This window comes from Xiphophorus hellerii, chromosome 3 (assembly GCF_003331165.1).
Source record: "Xiphophorus hellerii strain 12219 chromosome 3, Xiphophorus_hellerii-4.1, whole genome shotgun sequence".
Classification (NCBI taxonomy): Eukaryota; Metazoa; Chordata; class Actinopteri; order Cyprinodontiformes; family Poeciliidae; genus Xiphophorus; species Xiphophorus hellerii.
This window is the reverse complement of record NC_045674.1, coordinates 373508-394083: the sequence shown is the minus strand read 5'-3', so window position 1 is coordinate 394083 and position 20576 is coordinate 373508. Positions and strand designations below refer to the sequence as shown.

The 20576-nt window shown below is 40.2% G+C and overlaps 2 protein-coding genes and 1 long non-coding RNA gene across 3 annotated transcripts; 2 read left to right on the top strand and 1 right to left on the bottom strand.

The window, feature by feature from the left end:
- Nucleotides 1–3336: 3336 nt before the first annotated feature.
- On the top strand, nt 3337–4840 carry LOC116715643 (collagen alpha-1(III) chain-like). The gene is made up of 2 exons (XM_032556183.1): nt 3337–3787; nt 4777–4840. The coding sequence occupies exons 1-2, from the start codon at nt 3337–3339 to the stop codon at nt 4812–4814; spliced, it is 489 nt and encodes a 162-aa protein (XP_032412074.1). The 3' UTR covers nt 4815–4840.
- Nucleotides 4796–20576, bottom strand: selenbp1 (selenium binding protein 1). The gene is made up of 12 exons (XM_032559529.1): nt 20416–20576; nt 19738–19791; nt 19444–19556; nt 17726–17911; nt 16440–16560; nt 16180–16362; nt 6147–6328; nt 5770–5848; nt 5552–5673; nt 5383–5475; nt 5204–5322; nt 4796–5109 (listed from the first exon to the last, which is right to left on the bottom strand). Exons 1-12 carry the CDS (start codon nt 20417–20419, stop codon nt 4947–4949), a joined length of 1419 nt encoding a protein of 472 aa, XP_032415420.1. The 5' UTR covers nt 20420–20576; the 3' UTR covers nt 4796–4946.
- On the top strand, nt 16646–16953 carry LOC116717878 (uncharacterized). The gene is made up of 2 exons (XR_004338829.1): nt 16646–16740; nt 16841–16953. It is a non-coding gene; the product is annotated as an uncharacterized LOC116717878 (long non-coding RNA).

Genomic DNA, 20576 nt, shown 5'->3' with positions numbered 1-20576 from the left:
CTCACTTTGAGGATTATTCCCAGGACCAGGAGCCTCTGACTACGATCAGTAAACAGCTTCTTTTTTGGCCACCGTGATTTAGGACCTTCCGAGCAGAATTTATTAAACTGTGAAGATCTAGTAAAAACTAGGTTTTAACTTTTTAAACTAAAGCTCAAATATTCTCTAACGGTTAAGTTATTACATTGTTAGGGTTCATATGTAATGATTTTCAGGCAGCGTTGTGTTTTTTACTTTGTGGTTAAACTTTGGCAGATTTGTGTCTGTAGATTAATTTATTGTTCTTTTTTCCGAGACTTATACACTTTATATAATATTGTCAGCAGTGTTTAATACATTTCTTGACTTTGCAGCAAAACGATGTATTTTTTTATTTTGGGTTATATCTAACATGTTTTGTTTTGGAAATATCAACCAGAATTTTAATAGATCTGTTTTTGTAGATTTCATTTAGTAGTCGAAGTGAGGCATCACTGAAAGATTAGAAAAGTTGGGTGGTTGCGAGGCGGCATCACCGCGCCCTCTGCTGGTAGAAAGTACGTAGTGCTGCTGCTTCTGTATTCTGCTGAACTTCGTTCACCGAAATCTGACAAGAAAATAAAACTTTTTCTGGAGAAAATGGAATAGACTCCGAGACCTTCCAGAAATCCAGAACCAAAAACAGTTACCTATCCAACTTATCAATTTATTAACATTTTCATTTAAAATCAAGTCATTAAATCATTATGTCCTTGTTGCTAAAACAATCAATTAATCTGTTAGTAATGATGAATAACTGACAGAAACATGGAAGGTGAAGCATCGATGTTTTCTCTGTAGAGAGAGAAGAAACCATGAGGAAGGTTCTGGAGATCAGAACCAGAACCTCCAGGCGGGTCAGAACCAGCGTTTCTCAGAACGGTTTCCTCCTCTCTGGATTGTCGGTTTATAAGAAGACCGGTTCCGGTCAACAAGGCTAAAAATCTCAGGCCCGGTCCCAGTGCTCGGCGCCCTAAGCCCCCTATGAAGTTTGGACTCAGTCAAAGTCACATCAGGGTTCAGGGGTCAGGGGTCAGGGTTGGGACAGAACAGCCCTTGTTATAGATTAACTGGTGGCTAAATTTACTGGTTGAAACCTTTGCTCACCGCAGATGTTTCTAAATTGTAGGTGGCTGTGTCGATGCCTGCTGAAAAATGCTACTTGTGTTACAAAACAGTTTGCAAAGCTTTACTATAAATCTCAAATAAATAATAAATAAATCAAATAAATCAAATGAGATTTATAGTAAAGTATAGAATAGTAATTTATAGTAACAAATATGTTTAATGTTACATGTGAAAATTATGTTTCAAAGCAAGTTTCTACAGAGCAGCTTTCAGTTCGCCTCGAAAACACCGCATTGGAGCAAAACCAGATCAATCCCATTCACATTCAGGTTCACCAGAATAAATTCATTTCATCTCATGAACAGCCACAATGTAAACCTAAGTGGAAGGTTTCTGCTTTTTGTAACCAGCTCTGATCAGAAAAACATTTAAATTGACTCTCTAGTTCCTGTAAGGTGATTTATTAACACTTGTAGCCTATTGAGTGTTTCTGGCTCTGATCCTGCAATGCAGCCTCACTGTTTCTGAACTTTCTTCTGTTTTTAGCGACACTACCCACAGGAAGTGTTGCTAAACAATGAGGTTGGTGTCATCACATTTAATCAACTTTAAATCACATAGTACCTGATGGTGTTGCTGTTTACGTGTCCAAATACAGAGGAAAATCAAGTAATAAGTTATACTGCAATAAAATCTCATCTAAATGATATAAAGTTAACAGCCAATGTTGTAGTTGGTGGTGATATCTAAATGGACAAAACAAAATTATAATAATAAATGTTCCTACATTATACTGTCAGATACCAACAGATTATGATCCATATCTACAGTATTTATCTGTGTTCTCTACTGGGAACCAGTTTGCAGGCTGGTGACCAGGGGAAATAAACTTAAAAACAAAACGAGCCTCATTAAGACCTGAATTAACTAGTGACAGTCAGACGGGGTCCTCAACAAAGATGTTTGTAAAAAATTAGGTGGCCGTGTCGTTTCCTGATCAAAACGCTACAAAAGTAAATAAATAGAGTAGAAAATGTCTCTTTCTCTATGATCTCTTCAAAACAATAATAATTCTCTGTATGTGAAGGAATATTGAAGAATATATTGAAATATAACCAAAATATACCAGACTTCAGGAGGAGACTGAGCTAAACTGTAAGAATTTCTACTATCGCCCAGCATTGTTAGAGCAATGACGATTATTTTACATTTTCTCGGTCTTTTATTGACTGACATGTTCTGCAAACATGTCAATAAATGTAAACGGTTCTGATATCATGCAAACTAATTCTTTGCTCATTTAATAGAAGCCACTTTATTTTGTTTGCACCTTAACTGGGCTGCAGACACAAAGCTGTAATTTAGTAATTTCACAAAATCCTTACAGTTAAAAGTTTGTCTGGCAAACCTGCTAAACGATGTTACCTTCAAAACATTGGCAGCAAGTGGATTTTATTTTATAGACAGTAAAATAAACTGGTCCAAAAAGTGAATCAGACGAAATCTCTAACTGAACTCGAACCAGCGGTCGCTGAGCTCAGAGAGCCGTTTTATCCACTAAACTATGACGACAGTAATAATAATAATAATAATAATAATAATCACCTGTTATTGATCCTGATCTATCAGACACTCTGCGCTTTAAGAGGCAAACCTGGATTAGCTGGTGACACTTTCAGAATCTCAGTTTGAATGAAGATTTGAACCGTTTCTGATGTAAAAGTAAATAAGATAATAGTTTTTTGTCTCTTATGGTTGAGTTTTAGAGTCACTTGATGAAAAGAATAAAGATGTTTAATTAAATTACGAGAAAAAATATCAACAACAAAGAAGAAATGACACTGCCACATAGATCTGCCATGTCTTCTGTAAATGAACTAAAACTGTAACCTGACAGTCAGGTTGTGTCAGAGGAAACGAGGTACCAGAACCATGGTTCTGGTACCGCTCAGTGGGAAATGTAGCAGATGTTCTCCAGGTTCTGGAGTTCCTATAGAACCCGGTTCTGGTTCTCCATCCAGAGCAGCAGCAGTACTTCACACTAATGTCGCCTGAAATACAACTGGAAGTACACAAAGCTCACTCTGACCCACCTCTGGTTCTGACCCGTTTGCCCAGATTTAAACTTTATTCTGAAGTTGAATCAAAAAATGCAGGAAAACATGAAGGCATCACGACGCAGAGATTAGCTGACGAGCCTGGGTCGGTTCTGAGACCCAACAGAACCTGCAGAGCGCCGAGCCGGAACCGATGGTTGGTCCTGTTTGTGTCCAGGTTGTATCAGGGGCCGCTGGTCCACCAGCTAGTCCACAGGATGAGGAGCGACCGGCCCAGCCAGGAGCTGTACCGCTCCCTGCTCTCCGTGGTCCGGCGGGTCCGGGCGGCCTCACAGAACCGTCGGAAAGCCGCGACCCGTCGGCGGCGGAACCCAGAGGAGCCGAGCGCCGACCTGCGGCGGCTGTTCCTGCGGGACGAGGAGACGGAGAGCGAAGCTCGGGTCGCCGTGGCGGCGCAGGAGGAGCTGCGGCTGCAGGAGGAGCTGCTCCAGGTCCGAACCCGCTACAGAACCAAGGAGAGGAGGAACCGGAGCAAGAACCCGGACTTGGCCCGGAAGGAGGAGTGTCGGGGCCGGGACCTCCTCTGACCGTCCAGCTCCTCCTGGGGGCTTTGATGGTCGCCATGGTTACCTGCTCTGGTCGGCGTGAGTTCAATGTTTCCATGGTTACTTAGGTTTTTCTCAGTTTCCTGCTTCATCTTCAAACAGATGCAGGAAGTGGTGAACTCTTCAGCTCACTGAATGTTTTGAATGAATTTTAAATCATTTTCCTGACTTTCTTTTTTTTACTCTGAATGTTTTAATAAGCTGCTCGCTTTGAAGCAGCTTATTAAAACATTCAGATGTTTTTATTCTCAGTGGGATTTATTCAGAGGGTGTACTTTCTTTTTGATGGTCAGGTTTTGTCTCACCGATCGCAGCAGCTCTGCAGAAGTTAACGGAACTAAAAAAAATCATAAAATATTAAAAATATTTTAAGTCCAACCTAACCTCTGGCTCCAACACCAGCAGTGGAGAACGAACTTCTGATTTTTAGCTTAGCACTATCGCTAACTTTGGAAACATTCAGTCAAACTACGGAAGAGGATAAGGGCCACTAAAAAAAAAGAAATGATTTTTCTCAGTGGCCCTAATCCTCTTCCGTAGCATTCTTACTAGGTTAAACTTTCAGTCGAATAAAGTTTGACATGTCTGGGTTAGGCTTTTAATCATTTCTTAGTACTTTGATGTTTATATTTATGCCCTTATTTTGAAGTGTCCGTACACGGCAGTTCTGTTTCCGCTTTTCACGTTTCCTGGAGATAAAGATTAAGAAGAAACTTAGCAAGAGACAAACAGGAACAAAATCAAACAGTCGGTAGAAACCAGATCGAAACATAAATACGATATTTAAGGGATCAAAACAGGTCAACATTAAATGGCGCTCAAAAAGTGTAGATTTTCTGGGGCAGATATAATTTGACTTGGCGTTAGCACCTTAGCAGTAGCTTCTGCTAAATACTTTGCTGATGTAGCATATTAGCAGCTAATGTATATAGTTACTGCTGTGGGGTAGCCATGCCGACCAGTGAAGACCAGATTGAAGCTGATCTCAAATTAGCCGCCTTAAAGTTTTTGTCTTTTTATCTCTGCAGAGGCAGAAATCACTCATCATTCTGGAGGCAGAAGGTAAATCTGATTTATTCAGAGGCTTTTCAGCTCATGGCAGAAACATTTGACCCTCTCTTCCTCCAACCAGGATCAGCTAGCAACTCTCCCCCCACAGCGCCCCCTGTTGATAAGCGCTCCTCCATCCGTCGGGGCGTCAGACCCAGATGTCGGAGGTGCAGTCGCCCCCCGGGTAGCGCAGCTCGTGGGCCAGAGCCGGGCCGTCGGGCTCCTGACCGAAGTCCACCAGGAAGTCCCGGTCGAGGGACAGACCGCCCCGCTCCGCGTCCACGTCGATCCGCATCATCACCGAGCCCTCTCTGCAAAACACCGGGACACGCTCAGCTTCCGTGGTCCGACACGCGGCTCCGGACCTCAGCAGGCACCGGGTTCTTCCGGGTCGTGGGTCGGTACCTCATCATGTCCGGGTAGAACTGCTTGTCCCAACCGCTGAACAGAGACGTGGTGACGTAAAGTCTCCGACCGTCCAGACTGAGCTGCAGCATCTGGGGACCTCCAGGGACACGCTTCCCCTGAGGGACAGACAGGTGAGACGGGGAGACAGACAGACTCAGGTAGATCCTCTCTGGTACCTTGATGATGCAAGGAGCCGGCTGCTCCTGCTTTTCTGGATCCTCCAGGACTTTGACTGGTCCGTCTCTGATGATGCTTCCTCCCAGGAACACCTGGAACAGACAGACAGGTGAGCCGTCTCACTCTGAGGTCTCGCCGCAGCAGCAGACAGGTGTGATGACATCAGACCTGTCCAACCAATCGAGGGTTCCTGTGGTCTGTGATGTCATACTGTCTGATGTCACCATGGAGCCAGTTGCTGAAGTAGAGGAAGCGGTCATCCAACGAGAGCAGGATGTCGGTGATGAGGCCTGGAGACAGGTGAGACAGAGACAGGTGAGACAGAGACAGGTGAGACAGAGACAGGTGAGACAGAGACAGGTGAGACAGGTAGACCGTCGCCTCACCTGGTATCTCAGGTAACATCCATCCCTCCACCTTCTTACTGGGAACTCTGATCACCTTCTCTGCGGCCCAGTCGCCTTTCTGAGGAAACAACAGAACCATCAGAACCTTTTGATGGTTCTGACGATGGACACCAGAACCGGATCTCCAGCTATCTCTGTTCTGCGTGTTCTGGGTTCTAGGTGGTTCTGGTCCATTTCACCAGTAACATAAGAACCTTCCAACTTTATTCCAGTTTTAATCATAAATGGTTTTAGGTGGAACTGCTCATGATGGCCGATGGAGACCTACTGGACCCCTCTGGTACCAGAACCTCCTGCGTTTGGACCAGAACGTCCTAGAGAAGCCCGGTAGACTCCAGGACGGCCGTGGTTCTGACCGGGGTTCTGTAGAACCTGAAGACACATCCCCGCAGGGCACATCCCACGTAGCCCTCGGTGGCGTCGGGGCGGTGCAGGAAGCGGACCTCCAGAGGGATGGCGCCATCTTCTCCCAGGTCCAGAGTCTGCAGCTTCCTGTGGGTGGTCCAGTCCCAGACATGGAGGGCAGATCCGTAGAGACCTGGAACAAAACGCCGGACCGGTTTGAGTCGGTCCAGGGGTTGTGACCCACTGGGACCAGAACCGTAAACTTGATGGCACCAGAAACACGCAGGAGGAAGCCGGTCTGTTGGGTCCAGATAGGTTCTGTGAGGCGGTGGCTGCGCTAACAGCACAGCTCATGTTTTAGCGTCCTAGCTAACCTAGCTCCTCTGACTTTTCCAAATAAATTCACTCAGAACTTTTGTAAACTTTCAGCTGAATAAATAAAGTTCAACGTTGAAGTTTTTTTTTTTTGACTGAAGATTTCTTCTAGTAGTTAGACGTTTATATTCATGCTCTTATTTTGAAGTCTGTTTACGCAGCAGTTCCGTTTCCTCTCCTCAGGTTCTCCACAGTGATGCAGAGCAGCAATGATGTTTATTGTGTACCCAGAATGCATTGCTGCAGCTCAACAGTACACAGTTTAAAATGTGCTGGGCCATGTAGGCTGTTTCCACTGGATGGATTATTAATATTACTATCATTATTGTTGCTGGTATGATTTTTATTGTTCTTTCTGTATTTATCATCAAAAATCATTAAAAGAAAAACACATTACTCAATTACTAGTTTCCCAGAGAACAAGACAAAAGAAATTATTCTTACAGTCTAAAAAAATGCAAATGAACATTCAACTTAAAATCAGTCGGCCTCAAACTTTGATGATCAGCTTTTATTCTGAGCCATTTTCTGAAAATGGCCAGAGAACGTTAGCTTCTGCTAAATGACTTATTGGTAAACCGTTGTAGCATAAGAAGCTAAAGCTAAATGGCAGAAATGAGGTAGTCAAAAACAGCCAAAGGTCAAAGTTCAACTCCTTTTAATGGACTCCAGAACAGACTGGATCAAAGCTCTGGATCAGAACCATAAGACCAGTTAAACCAGTCTGATACTGGGATTCCACTGCAGTAGGAAACACTGGACACTGAGACGCTTTGGTCACAGGAGGCAGAAACTCCCAACCAACAAACTCTCTCTTCACCACCAACCTTACAGAACCTTACAGAACCTTACAGAACCCGGCTGCTAGATTATCACACATGAACATCAGCAGAGTCCTAACAACACACAGCCACTGGTGGCGCTATAGCTCCCCTGGAAATATTAGATTTATTTATGGGGCGTGCCGTGGTGGCGGAGGGGTCAGCGCGACCCACATTCAGAGGCAACGTAGCTCGACGCGGCTGTCGCGGGTTCGACTCCCGGACCCGACGACGTTTACCGCATGTCTTCCTCCCTCCTGTCAGCCTACTTTGAAAAAGGAACACGATAAAAAAAGAAGATTTATTTATTTTTTGATCTAATTTAACATTTCTTATTTGTAGTTGTTGTGGCATTTTCATTAAAATACACAAACCTTTAAAAAATCAATTATTATATGTTGAGTTAAAAAAACATCATGCAACATGAACTTTGCTATCATCACTTCCAGGAAACAATCGACTTTGCAATAAACACATTAATAGAAAAGATGTTCAGTCGACTCGATATGACAAAATAAACAAGTTTTATCATCAACAGCAAATCAAAGTCTAAAGATTCCTTAGAGGGAAAAACACCTGAAAAGATTTTAAAGTGGACTTCCTCGGGTTTTGGAGGAAGAGGAAGATTTAAAGAATTTGTTCTAATTTTTACCCTTTCAACCTTTGAAAAGAAATAAAATTTGGATTTGATACAAAAGGAAACAAAGTCCTAGTAAAACATTCCCTATTTTGAGTTTTTAGTTTATTATCTGTGATATTGGGTCCATTAATCAGAAGTCCAGGAAGGTCAGAGGTTCTGTAAACACGATTCTCATAAAAACATTTAGCTGTGCATAAAATATTTGGGGGAATAACTAATAATTTTTTGAAATTCACTTTTATTAATTTGCAGGTTATATTTAACACTGAATCCCTCCATTATTTAATAAATGCATCACAGACCAAACACCTTGTTCTAGCCAATTATGTATAAAAATTGATTTATTATTAATTTTTATGTAACAGCAGTTCCTTAGGGAGTATTGTGTGTTTTAATCTCCAATATAATAAAACTTGCTGGTGAAAGAAGGAAAGTTTAACAGGCAGGTTTTTTTTTTTTTTTGAACAAAGACTTTATTTTATCAGATCAATATTCAAAATCAATGATTAATACAATAAGTCAGAAACAACAATTTCCAATACAACCAGACAAACAGTTGAACAACAACAACCAAACAAGTCGGCGAGCTGAAGATCCAGGATTTTTTACATGGGGGATGAAATAAAGGAAAAATCTTTCTCGAGTGACTTTTGTCTTTATTATAACGGAGATATGTGTTAAATCTACATATAAAATATGTGCCTGTGTGTTTACATTTATCTTACTTACTACAATATTAATTGGAAATATGTCTTCAAAGGGTTCCATCTTTTCTTAAATAAGTCAGTGGACAAGTTTAATTTTGCTGTTATTTTCTCCATCGTATAAACGTTCACTAGTTTCTCTTTCCATTGATTTACAGTAGGGGGTAAAAGTTTATACCAACATACTGTTATCATTTTTTTGGCTACGAGAACAAGGATTCCAAACAAGTACTGTTCTTCTTTACTTAAATTATTTGGGGGAATTCCCAGAACAAAGATCCGGGGGTTCCAATCAATATAAGTGTGCAAAATATTTGAAATTTCCTCTCTAATTCCCTCCCAAAATTTCTTAATCTTTGGGCAATCCCAAAAGACATGAGTGTGATCTCCAACTAGTCCGCACTGTCTCCAGCACAAATTTGATTTAGCTTGATCAAATTTGGAAATAATATATGGAGTTTTGAAATATCTAACGATTATTTTCCAATAAAATTCTTTCCATGTTGGACTGTTAGTCAGTTTATGTCCAGTTACACACACTTGCTCCCACTCTTCATCTTCAATCACAACATTCATTTCTAGTTCCCATCTTTCTTTTATCCCAGGAGATCCCGTCGACAGACATGATTGTAAGCATTTGTATAAATTCGACACAGTATTATTAGATTTTTTTTCTTTGGTGATCTTTATAAAGAATAATTCTAAATCAGTAGGTCGTGACTTAAGAAGGGACCATTCGGTGTGGGACATCAGGTAACTTCGCAACTGTAAATATCTATAAAAATCAGATGTGCTCAATCCATACTTCTCCTTAATCTGGCTAAAAGATTTCAGAATCTCCCCTTCAAACAAGTCATCAATAAAAATTAAGTTCTTGCTTTGCCAGGTTCGAAATCCTGGATCTTGTCGCCCTGGTTTAAAGTCCATTATATCCAAAATTTTTGTAGCTCTGGATATAGATTGAGGAGCTTTCATATTTTTTCTAATCATGTTTAAAGTCCTTTGAGTGCTTTTCATCCATAAATTTGTAATTTTGTACTTATGCCAGATTTCAGTCGAGCAGAATACAAGGGCCTGTAAAGAAAGTTTAGGGCTTGCGCTCTGTTCCAGCGTCAGCCACGTTGTTTCTTTGTTCTGTGTTAGCCAGCCTACACTTGCATGTAGTTGTGCTGCCCAGTAATATAATTTTAAGTTTGGTACATTAAGACCTCCATAAGGTTTACCACTGGTCAATTGAGTAAGTTTTATTCTGGCCTTTCTCTTCTGCCAAATAAATGTAGAAATCATTTTTTGCATTTTATTTAATTTTGTCGTTGGAATCCAAATAGGAAGGGCCATAAACAAATACAACAATCTAGGGAGAATATTCATTCTGATTGATTCAATCCTTCCAAAAAAGGAAAGCGGTAAAATATCCCATCTATCTAAGTCTTTTTGAATTTGGTCCAATAGCTTCCCAAAATTTGCCTTATATAATTTGGAAACATCTGTGGTAATATCGATTCCCAAATATCGAAATCCGTCAGGTGACCAGTTGAAATTCACTGATTTGGATAGTTCTGCGGGCCAGGAGCCTCTTAGCATCATGGCCTCTGACTTTGATTCATTAACTTTATATCCTGAGACCACACCAAAGTCCTTCAAACATTTTAAAATATTTGGTATAGAAGTTATTGGGTCTCTTATATACAGAATGACGTCATCAGCATACAGTGATAGTTTGTGAGTCCTGATTTTATCTGATATGCCTAGAATTGATGAGTCTGTTCTTATTAATTCTGCTAGTGGTTCTATACTGATAGCAAACAGGATCGGTGAAAGGCAGCAACCCTGACGAGTTCCTCTTTTTAAGGGGAAACTTTCTGACATATAACCATTAGCGCGTACTCTAGAGGTTGGACTGGAGTACAGCACCCCAAACCAACTGATAAAGTTTTCATTAAAGCCCATCTTCAATAGAACCTGCTTCAGGAACAACCAATCCACCCGATCAAATGACAGGCAGGTTTTTAAGGTCAAAGTCACATCTAAGAAGAAAATTAACTCCACCCAGATTTGAAAATATTTTACTTGGAATATGGAGCCATAATTCATTTTGATTTGTTAGAAATGACCGAAGCCAGTTTATTTTTAAAGTTCATGCTGTCAAATTCAATATCTTGCAGTTCTTCATCTTTAAACTGTTTGATTAAATTACTTTTTCTGATTTAGTGAGTTTTCTGTTTCCATATAAAGTCACAATTCATCCTGTTAGATTTGATTTCTGAATTATTGTTTATTCCTAATGTATATGCAGGGTAGATAAGTCTGGAAATACTTTCCATTTTGGTGAGAAATATTCTTCCCAGAATAGATCAATCTCTGTGTGTCCATTTATTTAAATGAGTTTTACATTTTTTAAGTTTCTCCCAAATATTCAGATTTTCTAACTCAGATTTATTTTTATTTATATGCACACCCAGATATTTGACATTGGATTTGACAGGAATATTAAAAGCAGTGGATATAGGACAGTCTGTTAGAGGCTAAAGTTCACATTTGTTTAAATTGAATTTAAGTCCTGAAGCCTTTGAGAAAGTTTCAATCAATTTAAGAATTTTTTGAATTTCATTCAGGTTATTTAAGTAGATTGTTGTGTCATCAGCTGACTAATAGAAAACTCTTTGCCTACCACTGATAATTTACCAAATTGATCATTTTAATTGATATGGAAAGAATTTCTGCAGCAGCAATAAACAGCAGAGGAGAAATGGAACAACCTGGTTTTACCTTTTTAAATCTCTGAGGTTCCATGAGGAAAACTCTGAACTGTTTGTATCTTTGTAAAATGTTTTCATTACATCAATACGTTTATTTCCAAACCCAAATAAATCTAAAGCTTTGAACATAAATTCATGTTCTATCATATTTTATAAAAGTCTAAAAATAATTCATTCATTTTGGTTCTGGTCAGTTAAATCCCAAATAAGGCGAATGTTATTATGTATAAACGCCTTTTAGAAATCAGGTTTGAGAAACTTTTTTTTTTTGAAACGGCAATATTTGTATTTTATTGGATATACAAGAATAACAACACGTCAATAACAAACGTTACAAAAACCAAATATCAACTCCTGCTGTTACAAATCACAATTAGGAACAAAGTACTAAAATTAGTGAAAAATAAATCAATTAAATTAATAGGAGGGGTCTAACTGAAAATCCTCCATTAACTCAAACAATTTAATTGCGTTTAAACTCTGCATCTTTCTCAGAAATCTTTTAAAAAAGGAAAGTTCATTTTTGACAGCAGAGATTGAGAGAAAACATTTTGCATAGCGACATTTATGGATATATTTGGCTACAATAATTAGAACATTGACTAAAGACTCCACATGTTTTTCTTTCATTAATAAACTGAACTGAATATTTAGTAAAGAAATAAAATCCACATTTATTGTTTTAGAAGACAGAAGTTATGAAGTTGATCCCATAAGTTTAATACTTCTTTACATTCGTAAAACAAATGTTTAGTTGTTTCCAACCACAATTCTCAACATTAATATTAAATCTCTCTCTTAAGAACTCATTTGGAGGATATATGTTATTAATTTTCTTAAAATGTAATTCTTTATATTTAGGAGGAATTGGGAATTTCAAATAATACTATCTAATTTTGACTATCATCAATTTGTAAAAAAATTGTAAGAGAACTGTGATTATGTTATTTATTGAATACTGATTCAAAAACCTGTTTATTATCTCTGATGTCCACAAGCTCAGTTTGAATCTCATGGAGTCTAGGAATAGAGAAATTAGGTAAAAGGTTTTTAACTGACAGAATGAGGACATCAGGGAAACTACGCAAAACTTTCTTATAATTTCTTAGTGAACAATCAGCTCCATACTTCCTGTTCAATTCCTCCAAACTCAGAATTTCACCATTTCCATCCAGTAAATGAGTAACTGACCAGATCTGTTTATTCCACCAATCTTTCATAAATATAGATTTTCTACCACATAGAATGGCTCTGTAGGTTTGAGAAACTGATGAGAAGGACCTCGCTGCAGCAAACAGAAAGGGGCGGGGACGGACCTTTCCGTCAGTCCCATACCTTATTTGGAAATGGGACTATTGCATTCCGGAAATGAAGGGGGCGCTATTTTCATAATCACTAGTATAAATACCTTAAGACGCGGAGTTAAGAGGAACAGAAGAAGAAAGAAAGAAGTTTGAGGTTCTTCCACTGATGTTCGGCTCACGATCAACAATGCAAAACTCACAAAGTCAACAAAAGGTATTTTTACCTTCTTAAATGTTTTCACATAGTAAATCAATACGCTTTTCTAGATTAGGTTGAAAATATAATTAACAGCTGTAAACTAGTGAAATTCGTAATTCATACAGGGGAAGGCTAGTTTTAGCATGTAGCATAGCTAATTATTATCCCGCAGGGCACCATTAGATAAAAATAGAAAAGTAGATAACATGTATAATTGAGAAATGTATTTTATTCTCAAACTTTATTTTATTTTCATTATACAGATCCACGTATCTATTTATAAATATTGCTGTTCCCTTTGCTCATACAAGCTACAGAACCATTTAGCACAAACTGCTATGGTTCAACATAACGGTATGTATAACTACACTTGAAAAATATAAAATATTTTTTACATACTTACCAGTTTTCTAGTGTTTCTCTTTTATTTTTAAAGGTTAATCTTTTTTAAATATGTTTTGTTCACCAATGTTAAATTTCTGTCTAATATATTTTATAAACTAACAGCTGCCATTATAGTTGGGTGTAGTACCCAGATGTGATACTCTAATGACGAGTAGCACAACTTCAATATAGTTTTAGTAAGTAACTGCAATAAACTACACAAGTAAGAGTAACAAAGTATTTGGTGAAATGGCTATTATTAACTACTGTTTTACTGATCATAATGTGCAATGTGATTTTTTATTTTGTTTGTTTTTTTGTTATTTTCAGATGCCTCTGAATGTTGTTGAAGCTGTTCTCCAGGAGGTGGCGCTAGCACAGGGAGACTCAGCTTACCTCACCTTGGCATTGACCTGCAGGTGCTTTGAAGCCGTTGAGTCTGAGCCAGTTTTCAGGAAGAAGACTCACTTTGCTTGGCAGGATGGTAAGGACCTTTGACTTTTTTCACCTAAAACATGTGAAATTAGATTTCAACTACATGAAATCGATTTTTCATTAACAGGTGAGATCAACTGGGGCAAATTTTCAAAAACATTCAAGGCAGAAAACCGGATTCCTTTTGCGGTTGTAACGTGTTTTTCCTGCCACCGGTGATATAAAGACTGTGGGCTTCACCGGCAATGGAAGACGAGGAGAGTACCCTGGTTACTACTGTGATGGCCGACCTGGACACTGCACTGACTGTCAATACTGAATGCAAGGAGAATATTAGTTGCTTTCCTCTGTCTTTCACATATTTCAGTTGTCACACATTGTTAGTTTTTTTTGTGACATGCCATTTTAAATCATTTCTGCTAAATAATATTTGCCTTTTGACTTGTGCAGTCATCCTTTTTAATAATGTGTTCTTTCAATATTATTTACATTTTTGAATGTTCCTTTTGTTGTAGCTCAGTTGATTTGCATTATTTAGTTTTCATAGAAATGGTGCCGTTTCCACACAAAGTTACATTGTGGCTGTAATTTGTTGGAGAGAGTAGAACCAATAAAGTAGTTGTAAATATATTGTAACAGCGTTATTTAACAATAGGATAACCTTGTTTTAAAAATTTTAAATGCAAGCAAAGCTAATAACTTTCAATATTTTATATGTGTAAATACAATGTTTCCTATACTTTTTGAACAATGACTGGAATCAATACAAATTTTTTTACAAACCTGACATACAGCTAAGTTGTTTATGTTTTAACAGTCAGAATCAACTGTTGGGTTTTTTGTAATAAAGTAAGCACATACAGAAACATATTGTTCGGTTACAAAGTCATAATACAAACATAAGACTAAAGGTATCCTGACTTTATGAAGAGAGATGAGCCCGGCGCCGTTAGGCTGGGATGGAGACACATGATCAGGTGATTGGCTGAGCAGCTGAGATGAAGACAGTTATAGTTAGAATTTACACACTGGTTTAATTTATGTAACCAGTGACTTTATTCAAAAAGGTTTTCATATAGAAAAAAGATCATTCTCTCTGGCAGTTACCAGTGCAGTGTCTACTGCCGGGGTCCGAGCCCCAAAGATTATTTCTTGTCAAATAAACTTTCTAAAACTTTCTCTCTGTGTGAGTCTTTCCAGGTTGAAGCTACATTTAAAGTTTTAATTAATCTCTTTGGGTTTTGCAACAATTGGATATTTAAGGGCTTTATTTTATGAATCGATTGCAATTGATAGAATTGATATGGAATTTATAAATGGAATAGTGGGACACCAATCAGTTTACTGGTTGAACTGGAGTCCTTATAGCAAAAGTTTCCAATGAGACATTATGGTAAACAATGATAACAGTTGAGCCAGGTCACCTGCAACCAAAAATATTCTAGTTTTCTGAATGGCACTTGTTAGAAGTTCAGAAGTCCTTTGGTTTGTTTGTAAATTATATTCACAATGTGAATAATAAAAATATTTGGCAAATAAACAACAAAAGTGCTCTGTGAATGGACGTACTAAGTTGGCCAAAATTGTTGACTAAATGTTTTACAGACCAAACCTCTTTACCATCTAGTTCTTACTTAATAAGCCAGAGGCTATTATATTTTAGATTGTAACTTATTTATTTTAAGAGTACCATTCACAACATCAAAATATATTATTTGAACTTCATTTGTTTATATCTGTTTTCTTAATCTGCGACGGACTGGCCATCTGTCCAGGGTCAGCAGCCCTCATGACCCACTATAGGGATAATTCATGATAATTAATGGATGGATAAATGTGCTCTTAATGTAACGTATATTTGTCTCCAAAATATTGATTTGATTCATGTTTTATGACTTTTGTTTGAGATAGATTGGGTGTAAGGATAGATAAATACATCTCCATAATGTTTCCTTATTGTTGCTTATTCTAGATTGTTTGTTACTAATATAATTTTAAATAAAGGTTTAATAAAGATTTAAAAATAAAAAAGTGACTTACCACGTGACAGACATACCACGTGACATATCACGTTTTGTAGCCATTTCTTTACTATTTAATTTGTATTTTTAATGTTGAAAGTCTTCTTGGGTGTTTTAAAAGGCGTTGTCAAATAAAATACGTTATTATTAGTATAATTATTATAACACGGTCGGTACAGGAAATAGTGTCACTAGCGCCCCCTTCATTTCCGGAATGAAATAGTCCCATTTCCATATAAGGTATGAGACTGACAGTGGTCCGTCCCCGCCCCTTTCTGTTTGCTGCAGCGAGGTGGACTTGAAACTGATCGACGGCGAAGCAGTGACTCATACTTGTGACATCACTAGCGACGCCAGAGTATCTTAAAGAAACACAATTACGGCTGTTACAAGACCACTGACCTTCCTTGACGTGGGCCGGGTTGAAGCCGTGGACCAGCGCTTTGGGCGCCCCCCACTCGGTGCTGATCATCACATTATGGCGGGGCTGGTACCAGAAGTCGTAGCCGAACGGCGCCGCCTCACCTGGATGCTCCCAGTTACCGACCACCTCGAACGTCTCACCGTCCAGCAAGACGAAGCCCCCTGCAACAGCAGCAGTTACCACCACCGTCCAGCAGAGGGCACCAGCTTGTGTTCCTCTCTGTGGGTTCAGGCCTCACCTTTACCGCCACCTGCTGGCTCTCCCATGCAGCTGATCATGACCTGGCCGCTGGCCAGGCAGTGGCTGGTGTGAGGGTTGGCCAGGCCGCACTTCCAGTACAGATCGATGGGCTCCACCGTCTGGACACCCGCAAAGGAGCAAATACTTAGTTAGCGAGCTAAATATTTAGCTTACAAAATAAATCTCAATTAGCAATTCCAATATTTTATTAGGAAGATAGCTAAACAGTAAGCTTCCTACATAAGCTTACTAGCTACATATTTAGCTTACAAACTAAACATTTAACTTGCTAACTAAAGGTTTAGTTAGCAAGTATTAAATATTAAATATAATATATTTAATAAATATTAAATATATTAAATATTAAATAATACTAAATATTTAACTTGCTAACTAAAGGTTCAGTTAGCAAGTTAAATATTTAGTTTAAAGTTAAATACTTAGCTTGGTAACTAATTGAACCTTTGATATTCATAAATGGATGAATAATATGATGAAAATCTTAATTTAAACATCATCTTTTTCTCTTATACCAGGCTAATTAACCTAAATTATTACTGTTCATCTTTGACTGTAACTTCAGAAAAAGCACAAATAACCATGTGATCATCTGGGAACGGGGCCAGGAAGGATTCGTATCTTTGGACCGGATCCCAAACAGAACCGCTTTGCTGTTTTCACTGACTGCCCCTTACAGCCACTGTAATACCACAGGGGCACCAGCAGGGGGCAGTAGAGTCAACTCTACGACCATGAAACTCCAACAGAAGATCGGTTTGGATTCAGCGTTCAGAACCGTTTGGGTTCAGGAATATTCAGCAACAGATTCTTCTTTTCTCTCCAACATCAACAAGTTAAACTGGAATATTTTCTGTTTTTACTACTAGAGTTAATGAGCCGCAATGAATTCTGCATGAACCCGAACCTCCTCCTCCTCCTCCTCCTCCTCCTCCTCCTCCTCCTCCTCCTCCTCCTCCTCCTCCTCCTCCTCCTCCTCCTCCTCCTCCTCCTGTTTTCTGTTGTATAATCATTTTATGATCAAGCTGAATTCTGCATGTTTTCATTTCTGTTTGCTTTCTACATGATTTCACTTTTAGACACATTTTCTTGTTCATCTTTTTAGTATCGTCTGACCCCTGGATGACCTCCAGCAGGTCATGTAGGGGTCAGTATCGTCTGACCCCTGCATGACCTCCAGCAGGTCATGTAGGGGTCAGTATCGTCTGACCCCTGCATGACCTCCAGCAGCTCATGTAGGGGTCAGCAGGGTGTGCGGCCGCTGACCTTGTGGATCCGCGGCGCTCTGGGCTCGGTTCCGACGTCGATCACGTAGATCCGTGAGGAGATGAGCGACGGCAGGATGAGCCGGTTCCGGGTTCGGGTCGGGTCACCGAAGCAGCTGCTGCAGGCGTTCCAACCGGAGTGATGCAGCTCATCGTTCAGGTTCGGCATCGGCAGCCGGTGGATCACCTGCAGACGGGTCGGGTTAGATACTCTGGACCCAACAGAACTATCGGAACCAAACAGAACCAACAAAACCAACAGAACCAACAGAACCAAACAGAACCAACAAAACCAAACAGAACCAAACAGAACCAACAAAACCAACAGAACCAACAGAACCAAACAGAACCAACAAAACCAAACAGAACCAAACAGAACCAACACAACCAAACAGAACCAACAAAACCAACAGAACCAACACAACCAAACAGAACCAACAAAACCAAACAGAACCAACAAAACCAACAAAACCAAACAGAACCAAACAGAACCAACAAAACCAACAGAACCAACACAACCAAACAGAACCAACAAAACCAACAGAACCAACAAAACCAAACAGAACCAACAAAACCAAACAGAACCAACAAAACCAAACAGAACCAACAAAACCAACAGAACCAACAGAACCAACAAAACCAACAGAACCAACACAACCAAACAGAACCAACAAAACCAACAGAACCAACAGAACCAAACAGAACCAACAAAACCAACAGAACCAAACAGAACCAACAAAACCAACAGAACCAACTAAACCAACAGAACCAACAGAACCAACTAAACCAACAGAACCAAATAGAACCAACAAAACCAACAGAACCAACAAAACCAACAGAACCAACAAAACCAAACAGAACCAACAAAACCAACAGAACCAACAAAACCAAACAGAACCAACAAAACCAACAGAACCAACAAAACCAAACAGAACCAAACAGAACCAACAAAACCAAACAGAACCAACAAAACCAAACAGAACCAACAGAACCAACAAAACCAAACAGAACCAACAAAACCAAACAGAACCAACAAAACCAAACAGAACCAACAAAACCAAACAGAACCAACAAAACCAACACAACCAAACAGAACCAACAAAACCAACAGAACCAACAGAACCAACAAAACCAACAGAACCACACAACAAACAGGAACCACCACAAAACCAACAGAACCAACAGAACCAAACGAACCAACAAAACCAACAGAACCAAACAGAACCAACAAAACCAACAGAACCAACTAAACCAACAGAACCAACAGAACCAACTAAACCAACAGAACCAAACAGAACCAACAAAACCAACAGAACCAACAAAACCAACAGAACCAACAAAACCAACAAAACCAAACAGAACCAACAAAACCAACAGAACCAACTAAACCAACAGAACCAACAGAACCAACTAAACCAACAGAACCAACTAAACCAACAGAACCAAACAGAACCAACAAAACCAACAGAACCAACTAAACCAACAGAACCAACAGAACCAACTAAACCAACAGAACCAACAGAACCAACTAAACCAACAGAACCAAACAGAACCAACAAAACCAACAGAACCAAGCAGAACCAACAGAACCTGGAGTAGAGCTGGGCTCAGGTTCTGAGGTTGATCCAGACGAGTTCTGAGAGGAAAACAGAATCAGTTAGAAGGACAGAAGACAGATGAGTCCAGCAGAATCGCGTCGTGGTTCTGGTCGGGTTCTACCTGGCAGTATGTGGGCGACTCGGGGTCGATGTCCACCGTGGCCAAGTAGTCGGGCTTCTGGACCGCGGTGCTGCGGTAGATACAGGGCAGGTAGACGATCCGCTCACGGGGTCCTGCAGGCAGAACCAGAACCTCTGACTGGACCGGAACCAGGACCCGGACAGTTGTTTTTCCTGTTGAACTTTTATGAAGTTTCTGGTTCAACTGTTTTTATTGGGGTTTTTTTTGTTTGGACTTCCAGAACCAGAACCAGAGAGCTGGCCTGGTTCTGACCCGGTCCAGACCTCCACTCACCCTTCATGGCATCCAGCGGGCTGCGGTATCCGGGTCCACATCCTGAACACTCGGCTGGAAAACACGAACGGATCCGGAGTTATAAACAGAACCAGTAGAGGCTGCAGACGCTGCAGCACAGGCCTCTACTGGGTTAAGGTCAACGACTAACCTGAACCCTACTGAGCATGCTCAGTAGAGGCCTCTACTGAGCATGCTCAGAACGGAACAGAGACCTCCTCAGACGGAACAAACCGAGTCAGAATCTGAACAGAACCGGCTCCTTCAGGACTCAGCCGACTCTCACAAAGACGGTTATATAACACTCACACAGACACACACACACACACCCAACCCCACCCACCCACACACACACACACACACAACTTCCCCCATAAACACACATCCTGGCTTTTCTTCATGGAAAACTACCAAGGTCCAGATTCCCTGGCTCTGCCTGGAGAACACACACACACACACACACACACGCATACGCACCCCTACAGGCACACACACAGAACCGGACCAGAACCAGAACCAGGAATGCGAACCCTCCCGGTAGCCTAAAGCTGAAATTTCCCAGCTTCCTTGAAGGAGGCAAGCTGATGTTTTACAGCAGGACGATAATTGATTATTGATCAGATATTTGTCGTTAACAGCAGCAGCCAATCAGAGAGCAGCATGCTGAACCCAACTCACCCATGTTGGATCTCCTGGTTCTGACCCGTCTGCTGGACTCTGCAGAGTCTGGGTCCGCTGTGGAGCCAGTGGGCGGGGCCGCCGCTAGCAGGAAGCAGCCAATCAGAGAAGAGGGGCGTTAACCCTCCGGCTGCCGGAACAGCACGCCCCCCGCAGGCCGA

What these genes read in the sequence shown, in the direction of transcription:
- selenbp1 (XM_032559529.1), bottom strand. An exon ending in GCCAGCAGGTGGCGGTAAAG is followed by an intron (nt 16,363 to 16,439) that starts GTGAGGCCTGAA and finishes CTGCTGTTGCAG; the next exon opens with GGGGCTTCGTCTTGCTGGAC. An exon ending in CCCGGCCCACGTCAAGGAAG is followed by an intron (nt 6,329 to 16,179) that starts GTCAGTGGTCTT and finishes GTTTTGTTCCAG; the next exon opens with GTCTCTACGGATCTGCCCTC.
- LOC116715643 (XM_032556183.1), top strand. Translation starts at nt 3,337, where the DNA reads ATGGTTGGTCCTGTTTGTGTCCAGGTTGTATCAGGGGCCGCTGGTCCA. An exon ending in GGTTACCTGCTCTGGTCGGC is followed by an intron (nt 3,788 to 4,776) that starts GTGAGTTCAATG and finishes TTATCTCTGCAG; the next exon opens with AGGCAGAAATCACTCATCAT.